This window comes from Pongo pygmaeus, chromosome 14 (assembly GCF_028885625.2).
Source record: "Pongo pygmaeus isolate AG05252 chromosome 14, NHGRI_mPonPyg2-v2.0_pri, whole genome shotgun sequence".
NCBI classification, from domain to species: Eukaryota; Metazoa; Chordata; class Mammalia; order Primates; family Hominidae; genus Pongo; species Pongo pygmaeus.
This window is the reverse complement of record NC_072387.2, coordinates 104,425,760-104,439,258: the sequence shown is the minus strand read 5'-3', so window position 1 is coordinate 104,439,258 and position 13,499 is coordinate 104,425,760. Positions and strand designations below refer to the sequence as shown.

The following is a 13,499-nucleotide window of genomic DNA, read 5'->3' as shown; positions in this document are numbered from 1 at the left end:
GGCAAATTTTGGCAGGAACATTTTTTTTTTTCTTTGAGATGGACTCTCGCTCTGTCGCCAGGCTGGAGTGCAGTGGCACAATCTCAGCTCACTGCAACCTCCACCTCCTGGGTTCAAGCGATTCTCCTGCCTCAGCCTCCTGAGTAGCTGGGATTACAGGCACTTGCCACCAAGCCCAGCTAAATTTTGTATTTTCAGTAGAGATGGGGTTTCACCATGTTGGCCAGGATGGTCTCGATCTCTTCACCCTGTGGTCCACCCGCCTCATCCCAAAGTGCTGGGATTACAGGCATGAGCCACCACCCCCAGCTAGGAACATTTTTTAAAGTAGAGATTTATGAAAAGGTTTTTGTTTTGTTTTGTTTTTTGGTACTTTGAAAAGGTAACAATTACTTGTTTTTTACTTTTAAGATGTCAGAAACTTGAAATGTGTAAAAACAGGCTGGGCGCGGTGGCTCACGCTTGTAATCCCAGCACTTTGGGAGGCCAAGGCAGGCGGATCACAAGGTCAGGAGATCAAAACCATCCTGGCTAACACGGTGAAACCCTGCCTCTACTACAAAATACGAAAAATTAGCCAGTCCATGGTGGCGGGTGCCTGTAGTCCCAGGTACTTGGGAGGCCAAGGCAGGAGAATGGCGTGAACCTGGGAGGCGGAGCTTGTGTTGAGCAGAGATTGGCGCCACTGCACTACAGCCTGGGCAACAGAGCGAGACTCCGTCTCAGAAAAAAAAAATAGTGTAAAAACAGGGAACAAACACATTTTAAGAGGACGTGTTCTTGTATTGTAACCAGTAACATCTGTAGTCTTTAAAATAAATTGGTATTTGATTGGAAAAGCTAATGTCACTTTTTGTGTTGCACCTTCTGTGCTCTCTTCTTTCAAGCTGGATTACTGTGCAAGCTTGAAGAATCTTGAAACCATTTCTAACAAACAGAACTACAAATTTATACAGGTATGAACATTTTCTTGTAACTGTACCGTGCCTCTTTAGTCATGCAGAGATTTTAGTATCTTTGTACTTTACAAACTTGTGTAATATGGGCTTGAAAGGAACACTAATTAAAGACCTTTTAAAAGATCAGGTAGTTAATTTCCAAAAGTACCATGTGCTGTAGAGGATACTACTTTTGATTGACAACACATACAAAGCTACATGTGATTTTTGGTACCTTCGCAGATCTACCAGTAGCTGACTGAATTCACATGGTTTGTATTTTAGTTCCTCCCTAGTCTTTCCCTATGAAGGTTGATTGACTCGGGAAGTCTCACTTTTAGACAAGTCCAAAGTATAAGCCACAGGACCAGTTCATTAATTTGCAAAGGGAAATGTTACTGTCAAATGAAACTATTTAACTTATGTGTTTTTTTAAAGTTATTCTATAAACTGTCTTTTTAACTACAAAACTTAAAGAATATACTAACAACCATTTCATAATTCTATTCTGTATGAAAGTGTTTTCTCCAGCTACTGACGAATTGTCGAGAATACATATTTTTAGAAGAATTAAATGTGCATATAAACATTAGAAGTACCATAATTTTACTTAATTGTGATAAAATGTGTTTTCAAAATATCATTCCAGTTGTTACAGTATATTTTTTCGAGACAGAGTCTGCTCTGTCGCCCAGGCTGGAGTGCAGTGGCATGATCTCAGCTCACTGCAACCCCTGCCTCCTGGGTTCAAGCAATTCTCCTGCTTCAGCCTCCTGACTAGCTGGGATTACAGGTGCCTGCTACCATGCCCAGCTAATTTTCATATTTTTAGTAGAGATGGAGTTTCACCACGTTGGCCAAATTCTGGAGCTCAAGTGATCTGCCCACCTCAACTTCCCACTGGGATTACAGGCGTGAGCCACCACACCCAGCCTAAGATATATTTTAATAATGGTTATCTGAAAGATTTTTTAAAAAATGCTAAAAAAAGTTTTGTATTAATATAGTGGCCTTGGGTTGGCAAAAATGTTGTGGACAACACTAGCATGGTACTTAGTAGTTGTTGGTGCTCATTAAAATATTATTTGGAAAAATAGTTTGAATTGAATATCTAATATCCTAAGATGCTAGAGAAATACATCATTGGTATCCTTGTTTGAGCACTTAGTTGAATTTTCAAGACATTCTCTATTAAACAGGGAGGTGGGAGGTAGGGGGATGTCATAGTAAAAATGGTTATGAATGAGAATGCTCTATGAAACCTAGCCCTTTCATGTTTGCTTTTTCATATAGGGTGACATATGTGATTCTCACTTTGTGAAACTGCTTTTTGAAACAGAGAAAATAGATATAGTACTACATTTTGCCGCGCAAACACATGTAGGTAAGCATTGTTTTATGTTAGTTATGATTGGCAGTTCTCTCCCCGCCCTCGCCCCCCCAATACTTAACCATACTTATATTTGAAAGAGTGTATATCATACTGTACTAGAAAAACAAGCCCGTGGTGACTGTGTCGTCCATAAGCTCAGCACTTTTTAGATACTTTTATTAGCATTGCGAGGCTATATTAGTGAAATATAACTTTGAATGCTGTCTGGAAACTTGAGTTTAACCAATTCAGGATAGTGAAGGGGAGCAATGGGGAGATGGGCCGTCAACTGTATTTTTTATGTTGTTTTTCTTAAATTTTGTTGTGGGTATGCAGATGGACATTATTTATATCATTTTGTGAATTTTAGATATTTTCTAATAATTTGACAGTTTTATTATGAAATATAACATTTGAAAGCATTTAGAAATACAGTTAAATAATGATAATGGAGTACCCATGTATCTATCACCTGAATAAAAGACAGAATGTTGCTGAATCCTCTTCAGTAGTAAATACTACTGCTGCTTATTACCAGATTTAAAGTTATAATTTCCTTTGCTTTTCTCTACACTTTTGTTGTCTGTATATTTATCCCTACACAATATAGCTTAGCTTAGGCTGTTTTTAAATATATGTATATTTAATATTATATATATAAATATATATACTTACTATATGTTAAATATATATTTTTTATATATATATAATGATATGTAGGATTTTTTTTTGTTTTTTCAGAATCCATGTAGATTAATCCATGGAGTTGGACATAGATATAGTTTGTTTGTTTTCAGTGTCATAATATTCCAGTCTAAAAATACATATATACACATACACTGTAGTTTACTTAATATACTTTATTCTTGATAGCCATTTGGGTTCTTTACACTTTGGAGCAATTTTGAACACTACTACCTTGAACATGTATCATGATACATAAGTATACATTACATTTGGCTATATAACAGATCATAAGATCTGCATACTTCACATTGAGATAATGTCAAAACATGTTCCAAAGTAATTATACCAACTTCCACTCCTCCAGAAGTGTGTGACTTCCTGTTGCTCCAGATATCACCAAAGCTTAGTTTTGTCAGTCTTTCCATTTTTGCCAATTTCAGTGCTGTGTAGTGGTGTCTCATGTTTCTAATTTGTATTTTCCCTGATTACTAATAAGATTAAGTACTTTTCATATGATTTTTTGTAATTTGGATTTCTCTTTCGTGAGATGACGTTGAAATCTTTTGTCCATTTTGGCCGGGTGCGGTGGCTCACGCCTGTAATCCCAGCACTTTGGGAGGCCGAGGCGGGTGTATCATGAGGTCAGGAGATCAAGACCATCCTGGCTAACACAGTGAAACCCCATCTCCACTAAAAATACAAAAAATTAGGCGGGCATGGTGGCAGGTGCCTGTAGTTCCAGCTACTTGGGAGGCTGAGGCAGGAGAATGGCATGAACCCGGGAGACAGAGCTTGCAGTGAGCCGAGATCACACCACTGCACTCCAGCCTGGGCGACAGAGTGAGACTCCGTCTCAAAAAAAAAAAAAAAAAGAAATCTTTTGTCCATTTTAAAATGGGATTGTTTACCTTTTTCTCATTGAAAGAGAAGTTTCAATGAGAAAAAATGGCAAGTAGAGTTTTTATATATTCAGGACACTAGTTCTTTATCATTACGTATGTTACAGATGCCTTCTCTGTATGGCCTATCTTCTCACTTTTTTGACAGTGTGTTTTGATGAAAAGATGTTTTCAATGTATGTTTTTTCCTTTATGCTTGATGCTCTTTCAGTTCTTAAATTCTCTCCTACCCCAAGGTCATGAAGATATATTTTTCTATATTATCTTTTCAAAGCTTTATAATTTTGTCTTTTATGTTTAGATTTGTAATCCATCTGAAATTAATTCTTATATAACCCCAATTTCATGTTTTTCCATGTGAATACCAATTGTTCTTGTACCATTTATTGAAAAGTTCACCAGTTTCTACCCTCTGTCATATCAAGTTTATTTTTGTATCTTGTCTCTCTTCATTTATTTGTCTCTGCCTGTCTGATTACGCACTATATTGATGAATACAATGATTTCATGTCTGTTAAAGCAAGTCCTTCTACTTGGTTAATGATAAAAGCAGTTGTGCACTTCTACCAGCAATTTATGAGATGCTTGCCAACACTTGGCTGTGTCAATTTTGTGGTTTTATTTTTCCCTGATGAAGTTAAAAACCTTTCCATTTGTTTATTGGACTATTCTCCCTCTCTTTCTTAGTATATCCTCTTTGGAAAATTTCTATTTAAGTTTCGTGACCATTTCCTATTAGGTTGTCAGTTTTTTCCTTATAGATTTTTATAAGTCCTTTATATATTTTGGATCCAAGCCTTTTGCAGCTACCTTTTTTTCAGTCTGCTTTGCCTTTTTCCATTCTTTTTTTTGTTTGTTTGTTTTTGAGACAGTCTTGCTGATTGCCCAGGCTGGAGTGCAATGGCACGATCTCAGCTCACTGCAACCTCCGCCTCCCGGATTCAAGCGATTCTCCTGCCTCAGCCTCCCGAGTAGCTAGGATTACAGGCATGCGCCACCACGCCCAGCTAATTTTGTATTTTTGATAGAGATGGGGTTTCACCATGTTGGCCAGGCTGGTCTTGAACTCCCAACCTCAGATGAGCCACCCTACTCAGGTGATCCACCCGCTTCAGCCTCCCAAAGTGCTGGGATTACAGGCATGAGCCACCACGCCTGGCCTTTTCCCATTTTTAATGGTGTCTTCTTATTAGTGAAAGTTCTTAATTTCAATGTGGGTTAATTTATCTGTACCTTTTTCTTTAGGGTTAGTGCTCTTTCTGTCTTTTTTTTTTTTTTTTTTGAGACAGAGTCTTGCTCTGTCACCCAGGCTGGAGTGCAGTGGCACAATCTCAGCTCACTGCAAGCACCACCCCCTGGGTTCATGCCATTCTCCTGCCTCAGCCTCCCGAGTAGCTGGGACTACAGGTGCCCGCCACCACACCCAGCTAATTTTTTGTATTTTTAGTAGAGACGGGGTTTCACCGTGTTAGCCAGGATGGTCTCGATCTCCTGACCTCGTGATCCACCCGCCTCAGCCTCCCAAAGTGCTGGGATTACAGGCGTGAGCCACCGTACCCGGCTCTGTCTTGATTAAGAACTCGTTTCCCACCTCCAAGGTCATGGACATGTTGTCTTATGATTCTTTTCTTAAAACTTATTGTTTTTCCTTTTACATTTAGATCTCTTCCCCATATCCATATCAGTTTGACTCAAAATCATTTATTGAAAAGACTTGACTTTTCCTCATTGTCACTTTTGTCATGGGTCAAATGTTTATATATGTATGCTTCTGTTTCTCGGCTCTATTCAATTCTGTTGGTCTTTGTGCTTATAATATTATCACACCATCTTAATTACTGTAGCTTCATAATAATTCTTTACACCAGCAAAGCAAACCTCTCACCTTGTTGTTCCAAAAAACAACATTTGACATTTGACATTGTTCTTCCAAAAAAACAGTCTTTGACATTGTTGATCTTTTCTTATGCGTGTTTGTTTTCTATATAATGAATTTCTGGTCTTACCTTTATTATTTCATTATTTCTACTTTGTTTATGCTTACTTTCTATTCTTTTTTCTAATCTTTGTGATATATTTAGCTTATTAATTTTCACCTTTTCTCTAATGTATACATTTTAGACTATAAATTTACTTCTAACTACTGCTTTATCTGAATCCCACAGGTTTTCGTATGTATTTTTTCATTATCTTTTAAGAGTTTGATTTCTTGCTGGGTGCAGTGGCTAACACCTGTAATCCTAGCACTTTGAGAGGCCAAGGCAGGTGAATCACTTGAGCCCAGGAGTTCCAGACCAGCCTGGGCAACATAGTGAGACCCTGTCTCTACAAAAAATAATAATAAAAAATAAAGCCAGGCATGATGGCATGTGCCTGTAGTCCCAGCTACTTGGGAGGCTGAGGTGAGAGGATCACTTGAGCCCAAGAGGTGGAGGTTGCAGTGAGCTGAGATCGCACCCCTGCACTCCAGCCTGGGCAATAGAATGAGACCTTGTCTCAAAAAAAAAAAAAAAAAGGAATTTGATTTCTTCTTTCATCTGTGGGTTACTTAGACATGTATGTCATAATTTCCAAACATGTATGGGTTTTCTTGTTCTTATGGAATTCTAGCTTAATTGTATGTGATTAGATAACGTACTCTATGATTGTAGTCCTTTATGCTACAACTTGCTTTTTGGCTCAGTATATGGTCACTTTCTGTAAATTGTATGTGTATTGAAAAGAATGTTAACTTGCAAACATTGGGTTGATTGTTCTTTACATGTCCATTAGGTTAAGTTAGTTAATGATGTTCTTTAAATCTCTTGTATATTTCTGGCGAATTGAACCTTTTATCCTTATGAAGTGATCTTTTTTCCCTGGTGATGTGTACTGCTTTAAAATCTATTTTGTTTGGCATTAATATAGCTGTGTTACTTCCTTTTTGGTTAGTATTTTCGTGATACTTTTTCCATCTTTTTATTTCCAAACTTTCTCTAGTTTTATCGGTTAGCTGCATGTCTTGTAAACAACATGTATTTGGATTTTGATTTTTTTAAACCCATTCTGATATTTACCCTCAGTGTTCAGTTTGTTGCTATATTTGGATTTATTTCTACCATCTTATTGTATGCTTTGATATTTACCCTCAGTGTTCAGTTTGTTGCTATATTTGGATTTATTTCTACCATCTTATTGTATGCTTTCTTTTCTCACCTGTTCTGTTTCCTTGGATGCTGCTTACTTTTTTTTAAAAAAAAGAATTCTTCCTTTGTAAAAAATTGTTTATTTAAAAAAAATTCTTGCTTGCTTTTTTTAAGGACTTGACTGAGGAATTTTTCTTATACTCTTTTTCTCCCTCTACTAGTTTGGAAATTATATGTTCTGTTTGTACTCTTGGAGTGGCTACCCTACAAATTACAGATGTGTAATTAGCTTATCAAAGTGTAAAGTTCATCAAAACCTTTGCCCTCTTCCCATTTAATTTCCAACTCCATTTGTAGCTATTTTTAACTCAGTTTTTATCTGGATTTTTTTTTTTTTTTTTTTTTTTTTGAGACAGAGTCTTGTTCTGTCACCCAGGCCAGAGTGCAGTGTTGTGATCTCGGCTCACTGCAACCTCTGCCTCCCAGGCTCAAGCAGTTCTCGTGCCTCAGCCTACCAAGTAGCTGGGATTACAGGCATGTGCCACCACGCCCGGTTTATTTTTTTGTATTTTGAGTAGAGACGGGGTTTTGCCATGTTGGCCAGACTAATCTCAAACTCCTGACCTCAGGTGATCCACCCACCTGGGCCTCCCAAAGTGCTGGGATTACAGGTATTAGCCACCATGTCCTGCCTGGAATTTTAAATTGATCTTATTTTATTTTGTTTTTTTATTCCCACTAGATGACATTATTACTATTTTATATAGTCAGTCATTATATTAGGGGTTTACAAAATGATATTCTAATTATGTCATTCTTCATTTATAGTTGGAATATCTACATAAAAAAAAGTTTTCCGGCCAGGCGTGGTGGCTCACGCCTGTAATCCCAGCACTTTGGGAGGCTGAGGTGGGTGGATCACCTGAGGTCAGGAGTTCAAGACCAGCCTCGCCAACATGGTGAAACCCCATCTCTAAAATACAAAAAAGTTAGCCGGGCGTGGTAATGGGCACCTGTAACCCCAGCTACTTGGGAGGCTGAGGCACAAGAATCGCTTGAACCTGGGAGGCAGAGGTGGCAGTGAAATGAGATCGCGCCACTACACTCCAGCCTGGGCAACAGAGAGAGAGAAAAAAATAGAAGTTTTCCTTATACATTATTTGGTTACCTTGAGATTTAATTGTTATAGAAAAGCCAGGTTAAATGCCTGATTATTTTTATTTATTTAGTAGATTTTACTATAATGAGTTGGTTTCCAAGCATCCTCCTTTTTTTCTTTTTTTAATATCGCTATGAATTTGTAGATTTTAACACATTTGATTTTTTTTTGTTTTAATCATTTGCAGTTATTTTTCTTATTTATGTTCAAAATGACTCACCATTAGCCATTGACAGGCTCTTCTAGTTGCTTCCTGAGTCCTTTTTGACATGACCTTAGCAGTCTTTGACAGCCATCTAACTTTCTGGTTTGATAGGATGTTTCAGTTTTATCTTCAGTGTTTTTCCCCCTAGATCTGGAATCAGCCCTTTCTGTCAGGAGCCATTGTTCCTTTTGGTGGGAAATGGTGTTTAGAGGCCACAGTCTGGGCACTGGGAGTGCTTATTAACTGATTGGATGTTGTTTCAAGGCTTTTTCAGTTAACAAAACTAGGGAATATTATTTGCCTATTTACTTAAGATTAAATATGACAAGGGTTTATACTGAAATGTCCAATCCGGATTGAGAGTTTTTGTTTAAGTTCTTCAGTCTTTCATTTATATCATCTTTTCCATACCCTGAACACCTTGGTTCTCAACAGCACCATTCTAATTACTCATTTACTTTATTCCAAAACACACAATGATCCACATTTCTTCTTTTAAGGACACCAGGTAGATCGGATTAGGACCCATCCTAAAGACCTGATTTTCACTTAATCACCTCCTTAAGAGCCCTATCTCCAAATATAGTCACATTCTGAGGTGCTGGGGGAAGGGGTTAGGCCTTAAGATGAATTATGGGGAGAACACAGTTTAGCCCGTAACTCTGGGTTAGAGGGAAATGCCTATGTAATTTGACTAGATATTTCCAAGTTTCCTTCCTTAGGGAATTGTAAACATTTTACATCATCATTGACAGTGTACAAAGTGTCTTTTGCCTAACAGCCTCAACAACTAAGTGATTTGTCAACTTTTTGAATTTTTGCCAGTCTGATAAGTAAGAAGTGGTATCTCTGAGTTTTTAATTTGGGTTTTTCTTACTGTAAGTGACATTGATCATCGTAATCTTAAGGACCCATTTATATTTCTTCATCTAAACTGTTTATGTCTCCTACCTGTTTTACTGTAGGATTGTTCTTAATTTATTTATAGTTCTTTATAAATTGACTATACTAACCCTTTATCTCTGTAATTTCACATGGTTTTTCCCAGTTTGTCATTTTTGTCTTTTTAATTTGTTTTTAGTTTTTTAACCATGCAAAATTTTTATATGGTCAAATTTATCAGCCTCTTCCATTATTGCTTCTGGATTGTGATTCGTCGTTAAGGAAGTCCCTTCCATCTCCTGGTTAGAGAGGTGCAGTTCTTTTAAGGTGAATTTATTTTAAATAACTCATTCAGCATTTATTGCTTTCAGCAGTAACAGATTGATCTTAAAAAGCCTATCCCTGTAATTCATAATTTTTTTTAAATTTAAGAACATTTTAAATTTTGATGTATTATTTTTAAATTTTCTTCCTTATAGAATAAAAAACTTTTCTGCAAATTTAACACTGATAGTTTTCTGGGTTCTAAGAATTTACATGTACTATGTAATTTAGGTTTAAAGAAATCATAAATATCACTGCCTGTGTATGTTATTATTATAACTGTTGCAGCTGTGGTAAATGAAGAACAGTGAATAGTACTCTCCTTAAACCTGAGTCCATCATTTGGCATTTGTTTTATCTGTTGGGTAGACTTGTTTTAGCTTTTCACTCTTTTTCTTTTAGATCTTTCATTCGTACGTGCCTTTGAGTTTACCTATGTTAATGTTTATGGCACTCACGTTTTGGTAAGCGCTGCTCATGAAGCCAGAGTGGAGAAGTTTATTTATGTCAGCACAGATGAAGTATATGGTGGCAGTCTTGATAAGGTGAGCTTAGAAAATGTATATTTTACCTACTTAACCATGTACCATGATACAATTTTATTAAACCTGCACTGGGCTTTTTTCATCCTCAAATTATATATACTTGTGGCACTCTTCAGAGTGTATTACGGTTCTCTAGAGGGACACAACTAATAGAACAGATAGATATATAAAGGGGAATTTATTAAGTATTAACTCACACGATCACAAGGTCTCACAATAGGCCATCTGCCAGCTGAGGAGCAAGGAAAGCCAGTCTGAGTCCCAGAATTGAAGAATTTGGAGTCAGATGTTCGAGGGCAGGAAGCATCCAGCATGGGAGAAAGATGTAGGCTGGGAGGCTAGGCCAGTCTAGTCTATTCATGTTTTCCTGCCTGCTTTATGTTCTAGCCACTCTGGCAGCTGATTAGATGGTGCATACTCAGATTGAGGGTGGCTCTGCCTTTCCCTGCCCACTAACTCAAATGTTAATCTCCCTTGACAACACCCTCACAGACACACCTAGGATCAATACTTTGTATCCTTCAATCCCATCAAGTTGATACTTAGTGTTAACCGTCACAGAATATTATTCCATTGTCTCCTCTGTTCAGATCAAGTGATACCTCCCCAAATGGGGAACAACAGCCTAGTCTTGGTAGAGCCTTATTCATTTATTTTTTCATGCCCCAGAATTCTCTTTAGGTACAGATTTATTTGTAATTTTGCAAGAGAATTGCAGATCTCACCTTTTTGTCCCACTCTTAGAAATATGGTGAATGTCATTCCATGGACCAAAGCATAAGTTAGGCTGCAGCATATTACCTGTTCATCTTTCCCTTTCAGTCAGGAAAACATATTGGAATGTCAAGGAGACAGTGTAAAATTCTTGTAAAAACCAAAATCTATTTTTTTTTTTGAGATGGGAGGTTCGCTCTTGTTGCCCAGGCTGGAGTGCAATGGTTCAATCTTGGCTCGCCACAACCTCCGCTTCCCAGGTTCAAGCAATTCTCCTGCCTCAGCCTCCCGAGTAGCTGGGATTGCAGGCATGCACCACCATGCCCAGCTAATTTTGTATTTTTAGTAGAGATGGGGTTTCTCCATGTTGGTCAGGCTGGTCTCGAACTCCCGACCTCAGGTGATCCGCCTGCCTTGGCCTCCCAAAGTGCTGGGATTATAGGTATGAGCCACTGTGTCCAGCCTTAGAATCTATTTTTTAAAATAAATCATGCATAAATATACTTTTTAGGCAAAGGAGACTCCATTGTCCAATCTATAATTTTTATAATTGGTGTCTGCAGTGACCTCATTTTGTTTATTTTATTATTTATGAATTTACTATTTTACCAAGACACATACATAGTGAAAATCAAATAGTCTGAAAAGACTTACAGTGAGAAAAAGTAAACCTTGACCACTTCTCAATTTTCAATTCTGCTTCCAAGAAGTAACCATTTTTAAATTCTCTGCAATTTTTATCAGGTAAACTTCTTTCTTCATGCACCCTGCCACCCTACATCAGATCCAACACAGTAGCCAGAGTGATTTTTAAAATGTAAGTCAGACCTGGCATTACTCTGCTCAAAATCAGTCATTGTTTTACGGTGGCCTTCAAGGGTTTGGCCTTCCTCTAGCTTTCTGACCTCCTCTCCCACTGTCTCTCGTCTCACATCAGCCTTCCTGCAATTCCTTTGGACACGCTTCTGTCTCAGGGCCCTTACACTTGCTGTTCTCTCTCTCTGCTATATAGGATTGTTGTGCACATTAAAGAAGTTACCACATGTCCTTGGGAAAACACCAGGCACGTAGGATTTAAGAAATGGCTTTTAAAATTTGGTGATTGACATTTCAAGTTTTAACGTATGCTCTGATTTTTATACTTAAAATATGCATAACACTTTTTTAAATGTATATTTTTAAAATTAGGAATTTGATGAATCTTCACCCAAACAACCTACAAATCCTTATGCATCATCTAAAGCAGCTGCTGAATGTTTTGTACAGTCTTACTGGGAACGATATAAGGTAAGAACTGAGTGCAGAAACTCTTGAAACATTTTCCTTTGGAGTTAAGTGTTAAAACTCCAAGCCGCTTTTTCTTTTCTTTTTTTCAAAAGATTTTTAAGTTTTCTATTTATTGTTCGGAGACAGTCTCAATCTCACCTTCAGGCTGGTCTCGAACTCCTGACCTCAAGTGATCCGCCCACCTCGGCCTCCCAGAGTGCTAGGATTACAGGCGTGAGCCACGCCCAGCCCAAGTCAGCTTTTAGCAGCATGCTTAGAGTAGAAGGCATAGATTGAGAAAATTTACATATTATGGAATTTTAAAAACTAATTTCCTGTATTGTGTGGACAAATTAGGGCTGACCTCTTCGTATTCAGTTCATTATTAAAGGAATAACTTGAATATACATTTTTTTTTTCTATTTCAGTAATAGGTAGAGTGTTACAGCTGTAGTCAGAGTGAGGTTGGAGTCCTGTGAGTGGAGGAAGACAGAGGGAAGACAGATTCCCTTTCTGCCATGTGCTTCTGTCTGCACGATTTGGTTTTCGTGGCTCCTCATGAATGGGAAGTAGACTTGCCCCTGGTGGCTCTGACAGTGTCAGTATGGGAACCTTACCCCATATGAATCCCCACCTTGAATCTCCTACATTTGGCTTCCCACTGCTCTTTGTTAGTTTTTAGGGATTGGGTCAGAGAGGCAAACCTTGGAATTCCTAAAGATTCCCTCACCATTTGAGTTCTGGTGGCATCAGTCCTTTTCACTTTCATAGTAGCTCTTTTTATTTGTAGGGATTGGTACAATGAAGAGAGCCAACTTAAGAGTCCTTGAGGTGGTCTTTAAAATAATCCACTGGAAAGTTCTTCAGTGTTTTGCTATCAGTCAGACTTATAAACCTGTGCCATCTGTGTTTATCTTCTTGTACTAATGAAAGAATATTCCTCTTCTTTCTTTTGGAACCTCTGCCTGTATCTGAATCCTATTCTCTCCTTTTTAGAAACCTTATGTTAGAAAAAAATCTCTTCCCTTTGACCTTAAGGTGTGTGGAATTATTTAGGCAAAGTGCCCATATTTTGAAATTCTGCATATCTTTAAAATAATCATTATTATTAGACCTTTTCAAAAGCCTTAATGTTGAATATTCTTTTAAGTTTCCAGTTGTTATCACAAGAAGCAGTAATGTTTATGGACCACATCAATATCCAGAAAAGGTAAATTTTACTTCTTAATTCATGGTGTTTTTCAGTGATTGTAACTTCTCATTGTTTGAAATAACCTCTTTTCAGTTATTTGTCTAAAATAATATGTTGTAAATTATACATAATTTTATATGCTGTATAACACTACTTGCAGATTCCTTCAGACTTAGAGTTTGAAGACGAGT

The 13,499-nt window shown here is 37.6% G+C and overlaps 1 protein-coding gene across 4 annotated transcripts in view; it reads left to right on the top strand.

Annotated features, from left to right (window-relative positions):
- Positions 1-13,499, top strand: part of TGDS (TDP-glucose 4,6-dehydratase) — a 35,163-nt gene that overhangs the window by 3,105 nt on the left and 18,559 nt on the right. For all 4 annotated transcript variants that reach the window (XM_063651049.1, XM_063651051.1, XM_063651050.1 and 1 more), the window contains exons 3-7: positions 888-956; positions 2,232-2,322; positions 9,994-10,136; positions 12,039-12,137; positions 13,267-13,326. In XM_063651049.1, coding sequence (XP_063507119.1) covers positions 888-956; positions 2,232-2,322; positions 9,994-10,136; positions 12,039-12,137; positions 13,267-13,326 — 462 coding nt within the window. The remainder of the gene's footprint in view (positions 1-887; positions 957-2,231; positions 2,323-9,993; positions 10,137-12,038; positions 12,138-13,266; positions 13,327-13,499) is intronic.